This window comes from Furipterus horrens, unplaced genomic scaffold, assembly GCF_987537825.1.
Source record: "Furipterus horrens unplaced genomic scaffold, mFurHor1.1.pri manual_scaffold_1, whole genome shotgun sequence".
Classification (NCBI taxonomy): domain Eukaryota; kingdom Metazoa; phylum Chordata; class Mammalia; order Chiroptera; family Furipteridae; genus Furipterus; species Furipterus horrens.
In genome coordinates this window covers 75,872,093-75,898,743 of record NW_028327171.1, presented here as the reverse complement: position 1 = coordinate 75,898,743, position 26,651 = coordinate 75,872,093, and the positions used below count along the sequence as shown (strand labels likewise).

General features: G+C 34.3%; 1 protein-coding gene and 1 pseudogene across 2 annotated transcripts; both read right to left on the bottom strand.

Annotated features, from left to right (window-relative positions):
• Positions 1–148: 148 nt before the first annotated feature.
• On the bottom strand, positions 149–26,651 carry CHMP2B (charged multivesicular body protein 2B). Of its 2 annotated transcripts, XM_090290864.1 has the most exons (6): positions 26,327–26,651; positions 11,588–11,679; positions 9,031–9,225; positions 5,714–5,816; positions 1,766–1,872; positions 149–1,570 (listed from the first exon to the last, which is right to left on the bottom strand). In XM_090290864.1, exons 1-6 carry the CDS (start codon positions 26,358–26,360, stop codon positions 1,460–1,462), a joined length of 642 nt encoding a protein of 213 aa, XP_090146990.1. In that variant the 5' UTR covers positions 26,361–26,651; the 3' UTR covers positions 149–1,459. The 2 variants fall into 2 exon arrangements, with proteins under 2 accessions (XP_090146990.1, XP_090147063.1); XM_090290937.1 differs by lacking the exon at positions 11,588–11,679.
• LOC150021310 (large ribosomal subunit protein eL14 pseudogene) lies at positions 19,325–20,086 on the bottom strand (annotated as a pseudogene).

The following is a 26,651-nucleotide window of genomic DNA, read 5'->3' as shown; positions in this document are numbered from 1 at the left end:
AGTTAGTTGGCATTACTATATACATCCAAGAATCAAAACAGTTCTGGGTTAACATTCTATGACCCATTAATGTTCAGGGTAATTGTATTTAGTACTACTAGTAATGGGACCATATCTTTGAACATTATAAAATGAATTTTAGATTATACTGTTTAGCTTTTCATTCTTCCCACCATCCATATGCTATATGTATGCTAGTTCTAAAATGTATTTATATTGTCGATATTAGTCCAAAATGTCCCTCATCCCAAATTAATCAAATTATACCTACATAATCTCCTCCAGGAATTGTATGGTAGAATGTGCTAGAACTCATATAATACAATGTCATTTTTCAAAACTAAATTCTAAATTCTATCTCTATACTCTATTATTCCATTTCTTCTCACTTTCCATATACACATTAAATACCAAAGCAATTTTACCTTTAAAAAAACTGCTGAGATAGGCAGTAATTTCTTACAAAGTTTTAGTTTATTTACCAAGAAAAAAGTGCTAATGTTTATTTTAGAATTTAGAGTACTGCCACAGAATTGTTACTTGAGAATAATGGTTTCAGTTTGAAGGGTTCAATATACATATTAATATAGTTCAAATTTAAACATTAAATAATAATTCACATTGAAAAAATCTCCTTACCTCTTGGAAGAAAGACCAAAATACATCATTTTATTACTCCAAAATGTTCTTAATTCAGAATCTGTTTTTGCCAATATATTCAATTCACTTTCATAAGCTTTACAAAAGACAGCTGGAAAAATTTTTGTAAGAGGCCCCATTTTTAGTTTAAAATGTAATTCTTTTCGGTCAGTTAAAATAATTTAAAGATGTGCACAATATGTTTGTGCTATTTAAGGCAGGTGCCAAGCACATTTTCAAAGGTAATAAACTTATCAACTAGAATGTTCTCCCAGAAGAAAAAGAAAGAAAACAAAAGCTCATGAACAGTTTTTGTTTAAGACAGACATTTAAATAGCACTCTTCTTTTAGATCATTTAAAAATAATTTGGCAGCTAAATTGCCTATGGTCATAACACATATCACATACAAGGGACAAGCAAGAGATACAGAATTAATGATATACTTTTAATATTTTTACAAGAATCTTTAAGTTGATGCCTTGTGGCATTTAACAAGATTTTTGTACTCAGTGTAAAAAGATTTAGAACATAAACTACACTAAGTAATGAATATAATTTCTTTATGCCATGCAGAATCTTTGACAACTTTTTACACATCATCACTCCTAAATAGTTCTAATCAAAATCCAAACTGTTCCCATTTTGCATCATTATCATTCTTTGGCAAAACAGTCAAAATAGCCATGGGTTAGGAAACAACTGTTCACTTATGGTCTTCACTTTTGCAAAATAAATATGTTTTGTAAAAGGAATTGGCAATATGCCTGGTTTGTAATTATAACTAATTATAAATATGCAAAATATTATAGCTTTTCTGACTAATCTACTCCTAAAGCTTTGAGTTGTCGTTCAATCTCTTCATCGGAGATTGTAGCCTTTGAAGTAGAGGCAGATGGTAAGCTCTGGGCAGCGGATGGAGCTTTGGCCATCTATATTAACAGAGGAAGAGAAAAAAAATGTGTATCATTAAACATTTGGACTAGGACATAAAGGATGTGCTGCGAAGAGGTTTAATTTACTTTTCAAACAAATATAAAAACATGCATCTAATAGTAAAGGACAACTTAAAACATTTAAGTGACAAAAGTGGTAGAAACTACTTCCAACTGAGAAGACATTCATACCTTTCCAGAGATTTCAATTCCAATTTCATCAAGAACTTGATTCACAATATCTTGGCTTTCTTCTTCATCATCAGAGCCATCAAAGATGTCATCGAGTGTGTCATTGACTTGGAAGGATGGGGAGGAAAAAAGCATTTACTTTCAAAAAGATTTCAGGTTAGATTTACATTTTTAGAAGGCAGCCCAACTATATAGACATATATGCCTTGTATTATATTATATTACAGAAGGGCAAACTTAGGTGAACCAACAAATTACAAAAGTCATTTTCAAATGTCAGTGAAGTTCATTTGATGAATACATTTTTGAGGCACTAAATCTGGAATAACGTTTGTTTCAACACAAATTATCCCATAATAAAACAAGTCTACTCTGATTTTTTTTATTACATCTTTAATAAACAAGAACTATATAATTTTCACAGCTACAGAATTAAAGTTTAAATATGATTCCACAAATTAAATGTGTTCAGCTAGTAGCTATTAAATCCGACCATGGAAGAAAATATAAGAATCCGATATCCTGTAAACATCTGGGAGACAATTTATTCTTTTTATAGTTATAATTATATTTTCAACTTTCTTAAATTTTTATTTGAGATGTATGCAGAACATTCTAACAAAGTTTAAGATTCAACATTTTATTAAATTTGTCCAAAGAATGATGTCCAATTTAGCCCTGCAACGGTTATTATTGCTATACCCGTTCCCCCTCCCTCCCTTACCTTCCAAAATTATTATGGAAAGCCTTCTGCACAGAAGGCATCATGTTAGGAGCTATGGGGAAGGAATCTCTGAAGGCCCAGGAATATGTCTCATTTATCTTTGAAACAAGTGCCTAGCATGTAGTACAAATATTATACAATTGCCAGATGGAGAAAAATGATTTTAGGTAGTTTACATTTAAGTAGAAAAGAGAGAAAAATAATAGATTGTGATAAATAGAAAAATAAATGATTATAAAAAGGGGAGAGATTATATCCAACTGGGAGGAAGTAACATGTGAGGTGATCCTTGAAGGATGCAGAGACCAAACAGAACAGAGGGAATACAATGAACAAAGACATGGCTGAAGGCAGTAGGGATGTGTACAAGGAAAAGTAAGTTTTTTGGTTTGGTTATAATTTAAGGTGCATGAACGGAAAATGGTCGGAGAGAAATAATTAAGCAGCTAGACTATGATCCTTTTGATTACTGGGGCATACCCCTAAAGGAAAGGAGACAGGTAACCTAGTCTGATCTGCTTGTAAGCATGCTGCTAATTGTGCTCCTGGTAAACAGAAGTATATTTCCTAGTAAGAGTCCTTGTCTATGGAATGCTCTTAGCAGGCGGCCCTCAGTTTAGGACTCCTATGGCAAACAAACCTACAGTCTATGCACTTATGAGTCATGACTCTCTGGAAAATGTCACATAACGTAGGTGACCATCTGAGGTATAAATTTAGGATGTTTCTTAATTTAAATGTTCCCTTCAACATGAGAAGACAAGTAAACCTCATTACATACATCATCTTTCATTCTGGGTCAAAGACTTTGTGTCTGATTTAAAAAAAGGACCTCAGGGGTTATCTGGGATGTCCCAGCCCTCCTGTTTTCCATGTCCATTTTAATTGCTTGTATTCCTTGCCATTATTAATAAATCTTGCTATTGCTTAACAGCTGATTTGTATAAGCATGACTTGAAAATTTGACATTTTGTGCTAGCTCAGTAGTATAAAGTAAATTTGGAAAAGGCTAAAAAAATGAAATATCACCTCTAAAGAAATAAACTAAATATTAAATTCAATTCTTCCATTTAGTACTACCTACACGACTTTTGAGGAAAGCCACTTTACCTTTCTGAACCTCCATATTCCCACAGGCAAAATAAAGGGGCTTGACCTGAAAACTGTTTTTGATTCATGGATTTTATTTTGTAATCAGCAAGAAGCCACTGAAGGAATCTGATTGGCATGCTCAGCTTCCCTCTACTATAAAAATAATTTAGCAGTCGTGATACTGAAATGGTAGTGAAGTAATAAGGGGGCGGGGCAGGGGGAGTCCAGGTCAGGGTTTCTAAGAGCCTCGATGAAGAAGTAGCAGCAGAAAAAAATGAAAGAAGGGAATAGACGGAGACAAATGAGAAAGACCAGAGTTATAACCGGGGAACAACAAAGAATGCTTTCAGAAAAAGTCTAACAAAATTTATCAAGGATATAGTAAAGGTTTTGAAAGACTTTTTTCCCCTAAAACTTGAATGTAAACAAGTTTTAGAGCAACACAGCATAATATAAACTCTAATTTAAAAAATATGTCCATTTAAACTTAAAATTTATCTTTGAATGAAAATACTAATGTCAACGTACTTTGGTTATAGAAAAAACAAATAATCACTAATAACATCTATCATTTCAGAATCACTTACAAAGTACTAACATAAAAATAAGAACTGTGATAAATATGAGTTTTAATTATGAACTTATTAATTCTCTTCACTATATAGCTTAATGGAAAAGTTAATTTCTCTGATAAGCTCACACCTGTGCCATCATTGGAAATGAAATAAACATGTTACATATTGTGATCATTATATAAATGACAATTCTTATAGTCATTAAAATGCACTAAAGATGTTTTTAAAAAATCATATTATTCAAAGTAAAGATTCAAGGTAAAAACTAAAGAATTTTTTTATCAAAAATACACACAGTATCATTAAATTCTAAAAGCAAAATAGGTAATCTGAAATAGAATACTGGAACAATGGTAAGTTTAGAAACCTTGGTAATTTAATTAGATACCATTTATGCACTAAATGCTGTAAAATTAGAATGCTAGCAGTGCTAAACTAGCATATCCCTACACAGTTGTAAAACAATCAGAAAATATCTTTGCAAAAAACAATGATGCCGCTTTTAACATATCATATAAATAATAATTTAATGTTGACCAGGATGCTGTAAAGGGTCATTCATTACTGATGAAATAGAGACTGGTATAGTCTTTCTGAGAATTTGATAGTATGAACTGAAGCCTTAATTAAGTTAATACTCTAAGGAGATTTAAGAAATTTAGACAAAGATAAAATAGAAACATTTATGGAAGGATTATCATATATATTAAATATTTTAAAACCATCTTATTGACCACTGCAAGACTATTTTAATAAATTAGGGTTGATGTTATTTAATATTGATATTAAGCAAATAATGAAGCCATTTTTAAAAAAAGGCTTCAGAGAAGATTTATGGTCATGAGCACATGCTTATGTTATACTATTATATTTTTTAAAAGCTGGATAAGTTTCAAAATTAAACATATGATACGATCTAAGATATGGAAAAATATAGGAAAGAAACACACATTAGTAGTAACTATATCTGAGTAGTGTGAAGTTACTTTTAAAAAATATTTTATTCCTCTGTAGTCCCATATTTCCACTACAACATGCAATTGGTTTATATTCAAAAAAAAAAAAAAAGAAGAAGAAGAAAGAAAAGAAAAAAGAAAAGGAAGAATGAAAGAAAGGAAAGAAAACTTAAGTATTAAATAATTTTGGGAGGAAAAAAAAAGAATGAAAGAGCTCCATTATCTCTACCTCCAATACCTATAGTACGGAAGAACCAATGCAATTCTGAAATTACCCAATTTATACCAGAATGAGTTATATTATTCACAAGATGGTTTTGGTCCACTAATCAATAAGGTAGAACAGCTGGGGCCAGCATGGCATAGAAATATGGCATATTTTATATTTTTTCTTCAGTTAAACATTAATAGAATTTTTAGCAATATATATTGACAGTTTAAAAATACAAGAGTTATAATACAGGTACTTATTTAGAAGGGTACTGTATTATTTCTTTTTTCAATATTTGAGCTTTCATAGATGAGAATATGAGGTTGCTAGTAAACAGAGTTATTCAAACAAGAGAAAACTGTAAATTTCATTACAAGTTATTAAACTTACTCATTTCTTCAGTCATTTCCATTTTCATGTTTTCCTTCTGGAAATTCTGCATTGTTTGTAATGTCTTTTGTGGATCCATCTTCTTGTTAACTGCTTGCATTGTCTTTAAAATATGAAAATATCCAAGTGAGCTACACAATTATGAAAATTTTACTATGGATAACAACTCCTAAGAGAACACATCTAATAGACACATACTTTGAAAAGATATACATTCTGCCATAATCAAACATAAGAATGTTAAGTATTCTAGAAAAAAAAAAAGTCGTATGAAACCCATCTGCTTAACATCTGTATGATAAAGACTGGCATGGAAAAACCTCATCTGAACAGTAGGCAAAAGATTACATAATAATAAAAACACTGTCAATAAAATAATCCATTGCTATTCAGATGGGAAAGCTACATTTGCATATTACATTGTAAGCAGATAATGTCTGAATTAAAAATAATTTTCATTTGACCGAAGTTTAAACATGTAAGAATAAATACACAATTTTTTAATAAATAAATTTCAGATTTTTTTGGATGCCCCTTTGTACACCACTTTCTTAAAGAAGTAGTTCCTGACACCCCAGATTAGAATACATACCCCTGGTTAAATCCTACTCAGTATACATGAGATTTTATACTTACTGGTGTTTAATACTTGATTTGCAACTTACATTATTGTTGTAAATAATACTTATAACAATGATAATGAAGATAATTATAATAATAGAGCAGTTAATGCCTATATAACCTTACTGTGTGTCAGACACTGTTCTAAGCACTTTATAAATAATAATATTTAAAGTTAAATGACACAACCTGACAAATCCTTATTGGCTAGGTGAGACCATTTTCCCTATATTACAAACGGAAAATGAAGGCACAGAAAGGTGAAATAACTTGACCTGGCCACAGAGCTACTAAGTGGAAGTGAGATCTGAACCCAAGTAATCTGGCTTCAGAACTCTTCTGCCTAATCACTGCACTAAACTACGTCTTAAATGGGCTGCTTCTTAAATAGACTGTAATCTACTACTGGTGAAGCCCCTGCCTGGTTCTGCTTTCTGCATCACCCCCAATACTTGTTATAGTTCTTACCTTTAGGATCTAAACAGATATTTGCTGGATTAACACATAATTTATAAGAGATTTAAGTGAAAACTACAATTCAGACATCTGTACATGGCAGAATCACATTAGCTATCTTCAACCTATCACTTGCAGAAAATTGCAAAAGAATTATAGTTGATCCTCATTATTTTTAGGCTCCATATTTTTGAATTTGCCTCCTCATTAAAAAATTTTAAACTCAAATTCAAAACTTGCAGTGCTTTGTTGTAGGGAACCACTCCTTGTGGTTTAGGGAACTGTAGCCCCAGCCGAGCATGACCTGCTGCTGGCACTCTGGCTGTGCTTGTCTTTAAGTCTCAACGTAAGGCTGCACGTGGAATATAACCGAAAACCACTCAGAGGGTTTCCATGGGAATTGGATTTAAAGAATGCTTATTATGCTTTAGAACTTGCTCTGCTTTTCTTATCTTTCATGTAACATAAACAATCTTAGCAAGAAATGTATGAAACCTTGCACCTAATGCCAGTGTGGCATCAAGATGTTTGATAGACCCTGACACAGACTGGTCACTGTGCCCCCTGTACTGGTACGTGTAATCTGTAACTGTCAACTGTAATCCAAAATGCCTAAAAGCTATTGATAATTCATGAATTTTGACCTTGTATCTCTCATGTGTATCCTCCTCAATAAAAGGCATGAGGGACGGAGGTCTGATTGCTGTTCTCCACTAGAGAGGCAGCCACCTTCCTTCCCCCAGACATAACGAAATGTCCTCGGTAAAGTTTGTTCCACCAAGGTCATGAAGCCTCTGCTGGATAGAATAGTTTCCAACTGAGTCTAGGGTGTTGGAGGCACCTCCACCTCACTTTGTGCTCATCCGTGGACATGCGCAGAGCACCAAAAATGTTAGTCACCCAACCTGTACCTTTTCAGCTGATGTCAAGCAAGGCAACACTATGACTTCTTGTTTCAGTTCTCATTCTGTAAACAAGTGTCTTTTTTGCCATTTATTTATTGAAAATTTCTTGTGCCTTTATTGGTGATTTTGCTGTTTAAAATGGTCCCCAAGCATAGTACTGAAGTGCCAATTATTGTTCCTAAGTATAAGGCTGTGATGTGAATATGGAGAAAATACACTGTTAGATGAGATTTTTTCAGGCATGAGTTATGGTCCTGTTACCATGAGTTCAATGTTAATAAATCAACAATTAAATATGGTTTCTTTTAATAGAAACACACATAAAACAAATTTAGGTATACATTGGTTGACAAAAATGTAACCAGGGAAATACAAGGTTAGGTTCCTCACATTTCCCTTCGGAGCAATGGTTCAGCATTCACTAATTCAATGTTCCCAATGTTGTAGAACATTAACTATTGCAAATAATTAGAATCAACTATATATACCTTTTTCCTTATATGAACCTCATACTTGCTCTCCTCCATGGCTTTCTTCCCTTTGCTCTTCATATTCATACCTCTCCTTCCCTATATTTAACACCTCATGTTATTTTTAAGACCTAGGTCTTCTGCAGTCTTTCAGATCATTCTATTCAAAGATCTGTATGGTTCACTGAAGTTTAGCACAAACTGATGTATAGTGGATCATTTCCTTTTCAAACATATCTTACTACCACCTCCCAAATGAACTGTAATATCTATGAGAGGAGAGTCTCTGTCTTAAATTTCTTCTTGATCCTCACAGAACTTCATATGCATCAAGTAGCTCGCTATTTATTTTAAAAAATCAAAAGGCTCACAGTCCTTTAAAGACTATAGTAAAAGCATTTTTAATATAAAGACTTTAAGTTAAACAAAAGTTCCTATTAAAATAACTAATAAATCCTTCTAACAGTATTCATGTGCCCTTCTGATGCATACATGAAAATGGATCAAGAGGAAATTACTACTCTAAGGTAATCAAAACTTACAGCTTTAATGAAATAAGAAGCCCACAAATCTCTGACAACTTAAAAGAGAAAAAAGTAAACATCATTTTAAATCAATTTAAAAAATTCAGAAGCTACATGTGGCCATGGAACAATGGAAATGTCCTAAAACAAGAATATTTTGTTAAAACAAATCAATAAAAACCGAGAAGTGGTTATCTGGATTATCTAATATTATAACTCAATTTACTAAAAATTACATAGATTCTATACAACATATATATCAGGAAGTGCTTTTAAAATTGATCATATTTAAACATCTTAGATTAAACTCTAAGCCTATGGATATAAAGGCTTCTACTTACCTTTGCTGTAGTAGACATCGCACCTGCCATCTTCATCTGGGAGTTCATCACTTTTGTTTGTGTGGTCATAGAAGTGACTTTAGAACTTACAGCGAAAGTTCTTGTTTTCTGTTTCCGCAGTTGTACAAGCTGTTTGGCTAAAACTCTGCAGGCTTCTTTATTACCAATTTTGGCCATCTTCTTAATTTCTAATTCCTAAGACAGAACATAAAAAGGGGGGACTAAAATCACTGAGGGATAGGCCTCAAGATATATTTCAAAAGAATAGATCAAATATAAACAGAGTAAGCAAAAGTAGGTTTACAGTTTTCATACAGAAGGTAACACAATAATTAATAAATAATAATACAAGAATAAAGTTTCAATGTACTCATAACTGTAAACCTACCTTTGCCCTCCCCTGTATAATATACCCTTTCTCCCTGATCATGAAATGAACCAGAGGCCTTCATAAAGTCACAGACAGAAAAGAGTAATTTGAGAGCGCAATTGATTCCACATGCTTTCATGGGAAAGAGAGGAACCTGCACCTGCAAGTAAAAAGCTGGTCAACAAAACAGTACTTACACAGAGCCCAAAAGAAAAATAAAAAATACTCAATCCAAAGTATGCAAGAAAAAAGAAAAAAAAAATAAAGAGTTTGTTGGACATAGCAAAAAAAGAGCACAGTCATAGATTTAAAGCTAATAATATAAACATATTAAGTGAAAAAGTGTATCTGACATCTCATTAAAAGGCATGTTATCAGATAAAACAAATACATGCTATCTCAAGAAACCAACTTTAATTTAAAAAAAAAAGTTAAGTAAAAGAATAGTAAAATATAATCTAGATAAATACTTATTAAATCTGGAAATCTGGAGTGGCTACATTAACGTCAGATAAAACAAACAAAACAGAACTTGAGAATAAGGAATATTACCAGAAATAAAAAGGGGCATTTCATAATGATAAAGCAATCAATACATAAAGATGTCCAATCAACCCTAAATGTCTATGCACCTAATAACAATGCTTAAAAATACAAAAGCACAACAGAAAGAACTGAAAGTAGAAGCAGACAAATTATACAATTAGGTGAGGGACAGTAAAAACTCCTCTCAAGTATATTACTGTAATTATTAGAACAAATGGATAGAAAATCTGTAATACAGAAGATTTACAAATACACTATTACCAACTTGATATAACCAATATTTATAGAAAACTCCTTCAACAATAGCAAAATACTCATTTACAAGCATGCACTGAAAAAAAATCATCAAAATATACCATATTCTGCATTAGAAAACTAAAATAGTCAAAACAATTTTGAAAATATAAAGTTGAAGGGTTCACAATATATAACTTTAAATATAACTTTAAGACTTACTATAAAACTATACTAATTTTAAAAACCTGGTATTAGCTTAAGAATAGTCACATAGATCAATGGAATAGCAGAGTCTAGGATGAGTCCCACATGTATGTGGATAAATGATATTCTATAAAGATGACAAGGTATTTGAACAGGGAAAGATTGTCAGAAACAAATGATGTTGGAACAACTGAATTTTCATATGCAAAAGTGAACCTCTATTCTCACCTGACAACACAGTGATTTAATTCAATATGGTTCACAGTTACAAATGTAAGAACTAAACTATAATACTTCCAGAGGAAAACATAAGAGGAGATACTGGTCAGTTTGGGTTAGGCAAAGATTTCTTAGATAGGACAGTAAAAGTACTAATCATAGAAGAATAAATTGTACTTGATAAAAATAAAACTCTCTGCTTCTCAAAAAACACTATTAGGAAAATATAAGGCAAGGACAAAAATTGGGGAGAATATTTGCAGAACATATATTTAATGAAGTACTTGTATTCAGAATATATAAATAATTCTTACAACTAAATAATTAGAAAACAACTTAAAAAAATGGTAAAATATTTCAGTAGACCCTTTGGCAAAGAAGACATGTAAGTTAACACATATGTCAAAATATATCAAATTGAATGTTTTAAATATGTACAGTCTACTGCATGTCAATTAAACCTCAATCATGCTATTAAAACATTTTAAGCAACATATATTTTAAAACGTAAGATAGAATATTTAAATATAACCAATCTATTTTTTAAAGTACATTCATTATCACAGACACAATGATAGTTAAAATAGCAGGTAAGTTAAAATATAAAATAAGACAACTATGAATTATTTTCTTGTAACCTTCTCTTGTTTTCAAAGACTATGTTATCTTTGTTATTAACTGAGACTAATTTGGCTCTCTTTTGAGCAGTATTTCTTCCTAGGGACTCATGACTTTTACAAACCGAAGAATAATTTGATTTTATAATCAGCAGAATACACAGAATCCTGATAAAAGTCAGCAGAATGATACAATAAACAAAGGTAAGCAGAAATTGCAGAAAGGAGTTAAATGGCATTTCTTTGTAAAGCAAATTACTTACTACCACCTGTCATGTGTCTTCTTCCCAGCTAGCTAATTATTCCGACACTAATTTACAAATTTGTTTGAAAAGTTAAAACTGAACTTTAATGTTCTACTTACCAGCTGTTTTTCTTGTTTTTCTAAAGCTGCTCGATCTCTGCTTATAGCCCTCTGTGTACCTCGTAACTCCCGATTCTGTTCCTTTATTACATCTGAGAACCACACACACAAAAAAAACCCTAAATGTACAGGCTGTAAACTTTTTCTTAATACCATTTAAAATATTGGACTCAGAGATGTCAGTAAAAAATAAACCTTGATTTATTGGATGTTAAAATTTTTTCTTTTAATTCAATACATAATACTAAAAAAATCAGTCAAATAGTCAAACTTCAGTTATAAATACTGGTTATATACAAAAGTGAAGTGCAAGTGTGCTCTAGTCTGAGGCTTAGCCAGAAGTATATATAAATCACCATAAAACATCCCCTTAGAGAACTGATTAGTATACAATGTTTTATATAGCACATATATATGTCACACACACACATAATATCCTTTTCATCTTTTCTTATTCCAGTATTATACGGAATTCTGAAAAGAAATAAGGTCATTTGTTTATTAAATCTTTTTTCCTACACGAAGTCATCATAACAGAGTGAAGCAGCAGACCTTCCAATGAATCCTACCTCTGTCACTTGATCAACATATGCTGGAAAAGTTAGTTTAACACCCTAAGTCTCAGGTTTCTTATGAAACAGGATTGTTGTTAAGGAGTAAATAACATACACAATGTCCTGAAATACTCTAAGTGTTCATTCAATATCTAATCTATCTCAATTCTTCTGGATCCATCAGACTTATCTTTTGAGGAATTAAACTATCATAATATTCTAGGCTGATGGACAATAATCACGGTTAGCTAAACAGTGATTTCTTCAAAGGATCATAGATATGGATGGTGATTCTTACTAAAACTGATCTATCATTGTTGGGAATCTTTTAAGTATTTTACATATATTATACAATATAATGCTCATAATAATGCTAGGGAGTTGATTTTTCTATTATTTTATATAGAACAAAATTGAGTATTGGGAAGTTTAAATAACTTGTCTAAGGTCACAAGGGAGTAAGCAGCAATGGGAGATTTGGATCTAAGTCTGTCTCCAGAATCAATGACATTTATCACTTCACTAGAGTATCTTTTTTTGTAAAGAGGTAGATTTAAAAAAAAACAACAGAAAAATAGTCTCATTATCAAATCTTGCTGGGGCAACTGGATGAGAAAGAATGAAACTGGACCCCTGACACTCACTGTATATGAAATTAACTCAAAAGGATTAATGCGCCAATTATAAGAGCTATAACCAAAAAACTCTTAGGAGAACATACAGGAGTAAATCTGTATGATCTGGAATTTGGCAATGGCTTCTTAAATAAAAGCACAAGCAACAAAAATAAATAAATAAATAAATAAATGGAACTATGAAAATTAAAAACTATGCATCAAAGGGCATTATCAAGTGAAAAGACAACTTACAGAATGGGACAAAATATATGCATGTTATATACGAGTATATGGTAAGAACTTATTATTCAGAATATATAAAAACCTCTAACAACTCAAAAATAAAAGACAAACAGCCCCATTAAAACTGGGTGACATATTTGAATAGACATGTCTCTGAAAATAAACAGCCAATAAGCACATGAAAAAGACTCAATATCATTAGTCATTAGGAAAATGAGATACCAGTTCACATCCACCAGGATGTCTGTAATCAAAAACAAAAAAGGAAAATAACAAATGTTGAGGAGGATGTAGATTGGTACTCCTGTACATTGCTTGTAGGAATATAAATTATTTCAGCCACTGCAGATTCAGTTTGGTGGTTTCTTAAAAAGTTAAACATAAAATTACCATATATACCAACAATTTCACTTGTAAGTATTTACCCAAAAGTATTGAAACAGGTACTTAACCAAATACTTCTACACAAAGGTTCATAGCAGCACTATTCAAAACATCCAAAAGGTGGAAACAATCCAAATGTCCATGAACAGACAAATGAATGAACAAATTGTGGTATATAAGTATAATGGAATATAATTCAGTTATAAAAAGAAATAAAGTACTGACACTGCTGTAACATAGATAAATCTCAAAAATGTGATGCATAAGTGGAAAAAGCCAGATACAAAAGGTCACATTTTATGGTTATATCCATATAAAACATCCAGAATAGATAAATCCATAAAGACAGAGAAACAACAGATTGGTAGTTGCTAGCTGCTGGGGATTCAGGGGAATGGTGAGTCACTACCTAATGGGTGCAGGGTTTTATTCTAAGGTGATGAAAATGTTTTGGAACTAGAGGTAATGGTTACATACCAGTGTTATTGTATAATACTAAATGCCGCTGACCTGTTCACTTTAAAATGGTTAATGCTATGTGAATTTCACCTCAGCTAAAATAACAACAAAGCCAACAACCAGTATCCTTTATAATGATGGATCATCACAATTTATGTTCTACATATTTCTGTGTATAGTATACCTTTTCTCAGAATAAAAATAACTGAGTAATAGGCACTATATTAAATGCTTCACAACCCCAAGAGGTAAGTAGGTAGTATTATGGCACTTATTTCAGAGGAGGAAATTGGTATTTGGTGAGATAATCTGCCCAAGGGAAAAAAAGTGCTAGGATTCATACACAAGTGGTCTGATTTCATGACCTCTGATTTTAACTATTATGTTATGCCGCTGGGAAGCTTATTGGACAAACAAGACATAAAGTTATCAGAGACATAATCCTTTTAAATATAGACCCATATCAACAAAAAATACAGTATTTCAAACTGAATAAAAAACATTCAAGTCATTATATAAGATATAACTAATTAATTACAATGACTTTCTGAATAAGTTAAAATAAGATGTCAGAACTCATAAGTCCTATATACAAGATATCCATTCCCCCTTCTTTGCATACTGTTTTTCAGCTAAGATATACTGGTGAATATATCATGCTCAGGATTTACTAAGAATACATTCTATATGTTCCTTATATATAGAAATATAAAACCATACCATATCTTTAGGGGAGATGAAGACAGAGGGAGATGAAGAGAAATATGTCTCTCCTCCCAGCCACTTTTCCTCGGTGGGAAACGCACAATTCTTTTAACAATGAAGAGGGGCATGGTCTGTAGGCAAATACACAGGTATCTTCCCATATAACACGGTACTTCTATAACACTGTTTCACTCTAACATGCTTAGAGAATTGGGGACACCCCCCCGTATCACATGGTACATCTAACACGGTTAGAGAATTGGGGAAAATGCCCATATAACACAAAATTAGGGAAATCCCCATAAAATACTGAACATGATAAAATTCTGGGCTGTCTTAATGTAATAAGGTCATCCATCAAAGAAATAAAACCAACAACATTAAAAGCTTGTTGGAAAACTATACAGCTGGGGTCAATTCAAAGTGAAAATCTAATCGAGCCAGCAGGAAACAGGATGGATGCAATAGTAGAACTTGCTAAATCTTTAGGAGGGGAAGGTTTTGACGATATGACGATATGACTGTAGAAGATATCCAAGAATTGCTGGTGGAAGAAGAAACTGATGAAGCAGTTTTTGTGGAAATGACATCTGAAATGTGCCAAGATAACTTAGGGGATGATAGCACTGATGAAAACAAAGAAGTTAAACAATTTACTCTAAAAAGCATAAAGAAAGGCTTAGACTTAGCTGAAGAGTTAGTCACATTTCTTAAATGAAGATCCTTGCACTGAAAGGAGCACAAAGTTTAAGAGAGAACTGCAAAAGTGCTTAGCATCGTGTAACGAAATTTATAAAGATCTCAGCTAAAAGCAAGCAATCTAAAATAACAGTTCTGCAAAAAGTAGAGCATAGAAATCAAGAAAATGCTGAAGAAAGTTCAGAGGATGTGGATATCTTGTCAAAAAGAAAATGCATTTGGTTAATGAAGCTTAGTAGTGATGACAAAAATATTGCTTAAGTCATATTAATATGTAATACTTTTGATGAAAATTGCTTTAATAAAGATATTTCTCTTAATTATAAAAATATAATAGTATGTTTTTTTAATTTTTGGAAACTAACCCCCCTTTTTGTACTAGTTCTTTGTTTTGTATAACACGGATTCGCATAACACGGCATTTGTTAGGAACCTAACAACTGTGTTATATGGGAGTTACCTATATTTGAGAAATGTTGAAGTTGAAAAAAAAAATTAAACAGATCTCTTTACTTCAAGGCTTCTAAAAAATTTTCACCTATGAATATTCATTGTCAATCCTTAAGGGGAGGCTATATTATAGATTATTTCCCAAACTTATTAAGCCAAGGATCCCATTTAAGAAATCTCTATTAACATTTCCTGGATTCTAACATTCCATGGAGCGTTGGTTAAAATCCTATTCTAAAATAACACAATTTATTAGTTTGCTAGTACTGCCATTAGAAACACCACAGACCGGGTGGCTTAAACAACAGAAATTTATTTTGTCAGTTCTGGAGGCTGGAAGGCCAACATCGAGGTCTTAGCAGGTATGATTTCTCTGAGGCCTGTAGATAGCTGTCTTCTTGCTGTGTCTTCACATGGCCTTTTCTCTGCATGTGCCATCCCTAGTGTCTCCTCCTCTCATAAGGAAACCAGTTCTATTGGATTAGGGCTCAGTCTCATGACATTATTTAATCTCAATTACCTCTTTAAAAAGACCCTATATCCAGATATAGTCAAAAAGGACTGGGTTTCAACATATGAATTCTGGGGAGAGGAACACAATTCAGTTCACAACACACAGTATCTTTCCTCTGACATTACAGTGACACTAAACAAAACAGCAAAGAAAGCTCTCATTTCTCTATCTTTCAAAGAAATCATAAGCCTTTTCATCCTCAATACTCAAACAATCCTTTTTTTTTTTTTTCCTTTTGGACTTAATTCTCTATCTTGTCAAAGCCAATGGATTGGTATGAAAACATTTACCACTTATTCTACTGTTCCAATAGAAAAATATGCTCTAAATTTAAAACTGTGAAATTACAAGTGAACTTTTGAAGTATAACCCCTTTGTGTTCTAAAAACTCCCTAGTTTTTAGTATAAGATGAAGTATTGAGATAGTGATGCTGGTCTTCAAAAGTTATAAGTATTAAGCTGTAAATGAAGCCACCAGATTAATAAGTTAAATTGTGGCCAGATCACTGACACTGGCGTAAAGCAATTATTGAAGCCTTGATTGCTTAGATCTAGAATTCTATCAGAATACACTTTTTCATTACTAGGGTGGCATAATGAAAAAATATATAATTGATCTTTGTCTTGAATTCTTGGCATAGAGCTCCTAAAATCCTTGGAATTTCCTTAATGACAGGAATGACTTTTGACTCAGGAAGGGGGACCCTTAGATAGTGTCAGAACGGGGCTGGTTACCAAAAGATGAAATACTTGATTAGAAGGTGAGAACTTCCAGCTCCACCCCTCAGGAGAGTGGTGGGTGGAGAGACTGAGTTATAAAAGCTCTTGAACAAAGAGACTGATAGAGTGTCTGGGCTGGTGAGCAAGTTCACATGCTGGAAAGGTGGCATGTCCAGAGGAGGGCATGGAAGCTCTGTGTCCACCCCCACCCTCCCAATACCTTGCTTCCATTTGGCTGCTTATTCCTGAGTTTTATCCTTATAATAAATCAGTCAAGCACTTTTCTGAGTTCTGAGAGTTTTTCTAATGAATTATCAAATATGTGGAGGGAGTTGTTGTGACACCTGAATTTATAGCCAGTCGGTGGGAAGTAGTGGTGGCAACCTGGGACTTGTGATTGGCATCTTAAGTGACAAGTCTTGTGGAACTGAGCCCTTGTGGAACTGTGCTAACTCCAGAGAGTGAAGTGTTACAACTGAACTGAATTGTTGGAGACACTCAGTTAGTGTCAAGGAATCACAATAAAGAATAGATGTAGCCATTTTTGTTGAAATGTATTATAACATGAAATTTTAAGAATTTAATCAAAAAACCTGACTTCCTCTTTCTTAGTTTTATGTAATTATGTGTACCAAAACTGTCACTATATATTAGACAAAGAAAAATAAAGAAAATTAACTACTGCAAATTTCACAGCCTATTGTTAATAGACCTATTAATATTTAAACAGTCTTAAGCTATAAACTGAGCACATATAATGCTATATACTAAAATACAGTCATAATACTTTAAAACATATTATGGTAAGCAGGAAAAGGTAGTAAAATATTTTTTCACATGATAGGTATATCCTATAAAACAAACAAATTACTCTTTAATTTTTAAAAACAATTCCTAGACTAAACCCACATTTAATGATTTTGTTTTCTGGAAAATAAAGAAGGAATAATATGAGAAAGGTTCTGAGGCACTATCAATGTTTTTAAAGCCAAGCTTCTTTTCCATTATATTTATTTCTTAGCAGGTCTGATTTCTTCCCCAAATTACATCTCTTTAAGAGCAAGGAATTACATGTATTTTATTTATTTATCTATTTGTACTCCCACCTTACTTCATGCCAACTACTATCCCAATATATTAGTTAACAGCAATCTAAGGGAGTACAGACCTATATACTGAAATGTAAAAGAATTTCCTTTATGGATGTATTAAATACATTTTTTTTAAATGCATGATAAAATCTATCAGCTATCAAGATGGTTGAGATTAACAATAGTATAATCTGAACTATGATACATATCATTCTATAATGGAAAAAATAGAGCATTAAAATAATCAATTATTTCTCTTAAAATTTTCTGCTTTCCTCTTTCTTCATTATGCGTCCAGACAATGACAGAAACACATACAGGACATTGCTGACATCTAGGGGAGACAGAGCGCTTGGCTCCTGTTCATCCCCTGCTTCCCTCTCCAGGTAAAAGAGCATCCCCTGAATTCTTATAGTCTTGCACTCCATCTACCTCGTGGGGCTGTTGTGAAGCACTTCACAATAGGTGGTAATAGAAAACGTTCAAATTGAAAATGCCAAAAGGATACATATTACGTGCTCCTGTCTGTCACTATTTGGTGAGGTAAAAAGAGTCTGGGGGCTGCCCTCCACCCCCAGCCACTACCCACCCTTCCTATACCCTGCACTACACTTAGGGAAGGCCACCCAGGCCACTCTTGGCATTAAAAACTGGTCTCAAGCCTTTAAGTCTCTAAATACTGAAACAGGATAATACAGGAATGCACTAAAATAATAAGATCACAGACTTAAAGTTTTGGACTTAGGAAGATACAGATAGAAAAGGTTGTTCTACCTTCTTTGGTTCTAAGTCAATAAGATCTATCTATTTTCAGGGGGGAGAAAGTCAGAAATTAAAAATAAATCTAAAAGGGACTCCCATGCAGTCCAGCCTAGTTCACTCAAATTCTCTAGAGAGGTGTGAAGCCAAGCCCCAACCTGAATTATGGTTGTCCTTCCAGACCTTGCTCATCTACATACTATTTGCACATTTGAGGATTAAAGAAAAAAGTAATTATTAACTGTAATTATGGGTATTCATTAATCAGTGAGGAATACTGTTTTAAGTGCCTGTCCTTTGAGAGAAGGGGCTGTCTTAGGCATGTAGGGCAGTTCAGGATTACTATCTTGTGAGCACTGAGGCACAACACACAGATCTCACTACTCAGCAGGAGTCCAGCTGGTCTATTAGCATCACCCACTCCACCATGTCCTGGGTTTTGTGCTTTACTATAAGGTCATGATGGACTTTTTAATCTAATATATCATATTCCCTATCTTTAAAAAAAAAACTTAACTACTTTTAAATAGCCTCTTATGTTCTTATGCTTTCTTGCTAGATGCCTTTGGAGCAGGTGCTTTCTGGGCTGAAGCTCTGATTTGGACCCTTCTGAGCTTTTGGAGGTGCTGCCTTGTGGCCTGCAGCTTTCTGGGTGGGAACCATCTGGGCTGAAGCCTTGTTGCCTGCAGCAGTCACCTTTTTCGCTGGGACCTTTGCAGTGGCTGCTGCAGCTGCACCTTTACTTTTAGCAGCAAGTGTTTTTTTGGGAGAGCAGCTTCTAGGAAAGCTAGCTGTCTTCTGAAGCTTCCTAACTTCAAGCTTGATTACTCGGTTCTTTATTTTCTTTGCCTTTGTGACTTGCAATAATCAAAATCTGTCATCTTGGCTTTCTTTTCTCTGGCTTTAATCTTCTTGGCCCATCTCATGGCAGCCAATTTTGTATTGATATCTGCCTTCTGCCAGGCATGTCGAACTTACTTCTGGCGGGCACTGTGTGGGAACTTGAGTATGAAGTCGGTGAGCTACATGCATTTAAGAGGCATAGACTGTCTCCTTACTTGAGTGCAAGGTCTATCAACCAGAGCCCTGTTCTGATCGATAACATCTATAATCGCCATCAGCTTCCCAGCATACAGTGTAAAGGAGACACAGGCCACCAGGCCAACCTCCAAGAAGTGCCTGAACACCAGACGATACATAAGGCCCACTGGGAGCCATTCTAAAACCCTGCCCAGGTGGTGGTGGAGCTGCAGGGCCACCAGACCCACAGTCTGACAGTGACTGACAGTGACACTTACCCTCATATTTTCTGCTTTTAAATATATTTCTTTAGGAAAAAATCATGTTGATTTATGCAGCTTATTCCTGTCAATTATCTAGAATCTAACCACCACAATGCACTGAGATTGGAGCACACAATGTTCCTACATCCTGCTTTACCATCTCTGTTGACTGGTTTTAGAGATCTAGATCCCAAGAGGAGAGAGTACTCCTTTAGATTTCACCTACCAGCTCTACATCAGCTGTAATCCCTGGAAATTGTGGGCACTGTGGCACTGGAATAGTGGGATACTGGATATTAGATAAACTCTTATCATCACTATGAAAAGAAGAGCCAGGCGTGTGAGTTCAGCAAAAGCAGGCCTCGCAGAGCTCACCAATGAACAATAAAGTAGAAAGGGGTCCTGGCTATGTAGAGAGGTACAATCTTCTTGGGTTAATGAGGAAAAGAAACTGCAAAAATGCTACGAGCTCAAATGGTAAGGGGTAAGAAAGAAACATTAAAGGTCAGTACCTAGAAAATGCTGGCTTTTGGAACCAAATTTTACTCAAAGGCAGAAGGAACATAACAATCAGAAAGTGGGTAAGGAGGATCAGAATTTGATATGCAAAGTAAATTTGTTTTTCAGGCTTCGGAAATGGTATGTCAGAAATCAGGCAGAAATGGTATCAGCTTAATTAATCAGTTTTGATACATGGTAAACCAAGCAAGCAAGCAAATAAATAAATAAATAAATAAATAAATATAAAAACACTATGGAAAACAGAAAGGACAGATCTTAAAAGATCTATCAACAGCTTTACTCTACATATGGTCCAGGGAGCCAAGGATCCACTTAAGAACTAGGTTGAAGTTGATTTGCTTGGAAGGAAAATGCAGAATACTAAAGAGAAAACAAGAGAATCTAGCTCTAGGGTAGTCTAGAAGGAAGTAAAAAGAAATGTTTTATTTTTTCCTACCAGTAAACTTTCAAAAGTCACTCAAGCCCTGAGGAATTCATTGAAATGAATTCATTATTATTAAAGTATCAGTTTCTTTTTAAGAGCTGAAATTATTGAAATGGGTTATCTATCAACAGATCTTTGGGTCACATTTGGTTCTCAAAGATACAGGTTCTGGCACTATTCTCAAAGACAACTTAAGTTCAGAAAACCGTCCAAGGTCATTTTCAGCTTAAATAAGGGAATGAGAGGGAAAGCTCCTCTGAAAAACATCTTACAGACTTGAAGGTAGGCAATTGTAGCATGAAAAGAAATACCAGTCTTATGTGTCATGATGGGGATGGGGAAATACAGAGGAAGACACTATCCTAGAAATATCCATTCTAAATGTATGGAGAGTTTTGCTCAGAAAAATGTTAAGACTGTACTGTGCTCCTGAATGCTACATGAAATAATTAATATTATTTTACTGTGCTAAGAATGTAGGAGCCAAGTAGAAAGTAAAATCTGAGTTTTTAAATATTCAGAATAATAAGCACCAAGGGAATACACATCATCCTAGGAAAGATCTGGGTACTCCAGCCAGAACCACGAAAATGTTGTATTTTATGTGGGAGAAAGCAGACATTTCCGGAGGGAGTTCAGTTTATATACATAGCAGATTTTATTCCCTCTTGAGCTATTGAAAATGTGGACTCACAACTGACCTCTTGATAGATTTATCCCAACTCAGTCAAAACTCCACAGGCTCTGCACTCTGGACAACTAGCATAGGTGTATGACACTCTTATGAGGCAAAGACTAAGAAGCTCTGCTCCTGTTTGTTAGTAATGTCCTCGAATTATCTCTAAACTTGCATTAAAGTTCCAGGTGGGTGGCAATAATATGGATGTAGGCTATAGTAAGCTTTAGATACAAGAAACACTACTTTGGGTTAGTAGCTACTATTATTTTGGAATTTAGTCTCTAAATTATAAACTGCTGAAGAGATATTTTCATTTATGTTGAAGACTCTCTGTAACCTTGCAAATACGGAGTGTAGGAAAAACGTAGAATAAGCATAATACAACTTTAGAAGAACACAAGGATCTATTTTGGTTCCACTCAATGCAAGTCAGGAAGAAGATGGTTACCAACAAACAAAAGAAGGAAGAAAACAAAAAGAAAACCATAAACAGGGAGGGATTTCACATAATTTGAGAAGAATTCCTAGAGAAGTAGAAAATCTGAGATAGTTCAGGTTAGCTAGAGGAAAAGAGAAATTTTTTCCATAAAGGCATCATAAGCAAAAATGTGTCACAGTGAAAAAAAGTATGGTATATGCAGATGAACCTAAGAACAGTGCTGTTGGACAGTAAAATATCCAGAGGCATGGTCAGGGGAAGAAAAAAAAAAAAAACAGATCAAAGAGAGCCAATTTTGCCTTATTAAAGCACCCACTTGATCCTGTTGGTACCAGAGTCAATAAAGAGTAACATAGGAAGATCTGGGTTTTAGGTACATCAATCACACAAGCAGCTTTGCAGATGAACAATTTAAGGGCTGTGAAGCTATAGCAAAGAAAAGCAGAAAGGTGATTGTGATTAAGTGCAAGATAAATGGAATATAAATGACAGCAAGGATTTGAAGACATACAGAGGAGGATCACATGTGTCATATATTTAAGAAGCAAAAGCAGCAGGACTTGGTAATTAACTGAAGATAGAGGGTAAAAATCAAGAACTCACAACGCTGGAGGCAGAGAACCCAGGAAAGGAACTGACTTAAAGGAGTTGGTGATGAATTCTGTTTGAGATCTCTTTAATTTGACATCCTTTGGGACTTCTAGGTAGAAATACTCAGCGAACTACTGGATGTACTGATCTAACTCTCAGAAAAATATTCCTAGAGATACAAATGTGGGATCCACCAAAATTCAGGTTATCGTTAAAATAATAAAGAGTCTGAATAAGATCATGCAGATATAGAATATACAATTATGCATTGGAAGTGAAGAGAGTTTTAAGGAAGAAATTATTACCAGAGTCAAATGTAAAACATAGACCCAAGAGATGATCACCCACAAATGGGCATTGGATTTGGTGCTCTGGAAGTCACTGATGATCTCAGCAAAATCTCATTACATGAGCTGTAAAGCAAACTGCTGTAGAATGGGATATCTGTGAAATAAAGAGGTGGAGATAGAAGACGTCACCACTTCTGCCAGCGGTTGATATGAAGAGCAAAAAGAGATAGGACAAAATCACCTAAGAAATACTGGGTCAACAGAGAGTAAGGAAAAGGAGAGTTCTACCACCATTAGATATTAAAGTTCTATTATGAATTCTGAGAGGGAAAGAGTCTGAGTCACAAACATAAGGTAACATAGTACCTACCAAAAGTTGAGAATTCCAAATACTTAGCAAAAATAGCAAAATTAAACTGTGCCATAGTATTATCTAATAAAAAAATAACAAAGGTACTATTCAAAGAGCTTAGGCCCTGGCTCTGCCGCTTAGTAGTTGTGTGATCTTGGGCAAGTTACTCAGTCCTTTGCCTCTCAATTTCCTCAGCTATAAAGTGGAGATAATAACAGTACTTACAGGTGTTGTGAGAATTATAATAAGACTCTGCATACAAAATGCTAACTTTGTGCTGTCTTAGACTAGACCCTCAAATTTGTCTTTATTTAGGATAACAGACAACAATTACACAGTGCATAAAGAACTTCACTTTTTAAGAGGCATATTTAGTTGTGCATTTATGACAAGCTCTCATGGCATCCTGATTTACAGGTTCATAATTAGCTCCAATAAACAGGTCACCATTTGTCCACTTAAGGGGAAAAAAACAAAACAAAACAAACCACCACTGTAAACCCTTTACCCTAATATATATGTGTATATCTTATAAAGCAGTAAAAGGAAAAACAAGGACTCAACTGTAATTTCAAATTCAAAAGAATCTTTCTCTTCTATGGCACTGAGGTACAGTTCTCATTAATTTCTGTAACAAAGTATACAGTGCAGAGACTTGTTCATCTCTGTGTCAAAAATGAATTAAACATAATTCTGAATAGTAATAAGTGCAGTAATGTTGTCTCCCTTTGTAATTTACATGTGCAGTAGTCTTTATGATACAGTATGCAACTCTTCCAGCCAATCCAGAGACAAAAAGATTCAATTATTCTCCAGATGTATAGTTACATGCTTCCCTTATATATCAGAATTTCATTACTGCTGAAACAGATAAAAAGACAGCATATAGTAAAAGATATTATGATCAATAACCAACGAGTCCAAAGATCTGGAAGAAATACATACAATGCATTACATTTCATGATATATAGCCTCATTACTGCTAAGAATGCTGTAATCTTTTAAACAAACAAAACAACTTCTTTTTAATAAAAAAGGAGTAAAGCTTTATATCAAAATAACAAAAGTAGAGTTCTAAAATTAAGATGTCATTAAGTGATTTGAATTTACATGATAATTTAAGAAAATATCAAGTATGCAGTTTGGTAGTTACAGTCAATGTACATGGTAGTAAAATTTATATTCAGGGATTTTATATACAGATCTTTAAATCAGTAGCTTAGTTCCTAGTAAAAGTCTTTAATACTTCCCCGCCCCCCCAAATAAGTCTATTTAGCAAAAACATTATTTCTTGGATGAATTAACCCAACTGCAAATGAGTATACATTTAAACACACGCACTGCATATCTTCATTGTCTTTATTTTTATTCAGCTGTATATTTCAAACACAATAATCACCAGATTGCAAAAAGCACCAGGAAGCACAACCATGAGACTATAAACTGATATTTATGTTTTTAAAAATATTTAACAAATATTAAGCAAAGATAGGATGTTTAGCTTTTAAGGTTAAATTTTTTAAAAATTCAATTTGTAACATCACAGTAAGAAAGGTATAACCCTTTCCCTCTGTTTAGTAAAATTATCACTATATAAAACTGAAACAAAGAAAGAAACCTTTTTTCCTCTGTGGAGTATTTTACAATAACTGAAGTACCAGGTTAAATATTAAATAAAGAGCACTGTCAGGAATAATACACCTAAAACTCACTTCACAACATTGTATCACATGCTATAACAACTTGGTAGTTATTCTGGTATTTTAAATAGTTAAAAAAAAAACCCAGTTAATAAAAAGTCAAAAAATTTTAAAAAATCTTTTCACCTAGAGTAAGCAAAAATATATTATTAGGGGTAAGATGACATTCTGTGTTAAAGTAAAGGGCAGAGTGGCAGAGTAAAAATGATGTCTTTGTTATCCTCTCCAAAATAATTTTACTGGCATAGGAATAGTCAGTAAAAAGAATGAAGGAATTACCCTTCATTCTTTTGAAGGGTATTGAGCACTCTGTACCAATCACTGTCAAGCTATCCACTGCTCCTTTTGTTGAGTTAAACCCTTACAAAGAAGTGATTCTTGGTTGAACCAGCAGCAACCTAGACTCTACATGTAATGGGAAACACTACTTTTAAATAACTTGCATAAATTTGATTCCTGGTAGCAGTCAACGAAAATACCGACTATCAAGACTAATCAAGTGTTATATGTACAACACAATTATTGCTTATAAACATCAATTTGCATATTTCTGTATTCACTTTTTTTTCCTCTTAAGATGACACTGAGTTAAGTGTCCAAAACAATAAAAGTACCTTAAAACCTAAACTTCTATGTAGATAATACACACCATATATTATTTTTGATAATCACAAAGGAAAAAAATCCAGTATGAAACTAAATCCGGGCACTTCCCTTGGGTTTCTTTTATTTTTCTACTGGAGTCATTCAAGAAGAATTGTTTCACATCTCTTGCTGACAGAGTGTTCTTAAGACAAGACCAACTCAGACCCAAGTTCATTTTGATAACTGGAGCCTGTTTTCCCCCACCTCCACTGCCACCCCTTTCCTCTCACTGCAGGGACAGGTTTCCGGTTCGCATGCCTCGTAGTACAAACCAAAGAAACAAACCAAGCAGACAAAACTAACAAATTCATTAGATCATCAAGACTAATGACACTCAAGGGCCAGCGGCATCCTGCCTCTTCGAAATGCTCAGGATTCCGCAAAAGGAAAAAACAGAGCGGGGGTTGTGTTGTAAGAGGGAAGAAGCCAGACCATCCCGGTGGTGGTGTCCAGGTGGGCCAGCGAGAGGAGATGGGAAGCAGAAAGTGACACACGAGGGCGATCACCTGTGGGGCCAGCCCCGCCTCCAGGGACATCAGCCAAGAATCGCAGCCTGAAGCCCCCCAAACACGCCTGGGAAACACAGAGCTGGGCCCTTTCGGCCAAGCCTGGAACTTACCATCCACGGTTTTCTTCTTAAAGAGGGACGCCATGGTCAAGAACCCCGCCCAGGCGGCCCGACTCGGCCCGGCTCGGCCCGGTCCGGTGCGCTAACAGGAAAGGACAGGTGGGAAGGGAGAGGCCCTTGGAGGGTTAGGGGTGGCGAAGCCAAAAGACAAGAACGGAGGGCCAGGTCTCCAGGTAGGACTGGCAGAAGTCGGTATCCCTGAAGCCTACGGCAGCCGAATCTCCCGGAGCTCAGGTGACTGCGAAGTAAGACACTTTTTGGAGAAGTCACTTGTAGGCGGCGCCTGCGCGTTGTGAGCTGGCGCCTGCGCACTGAG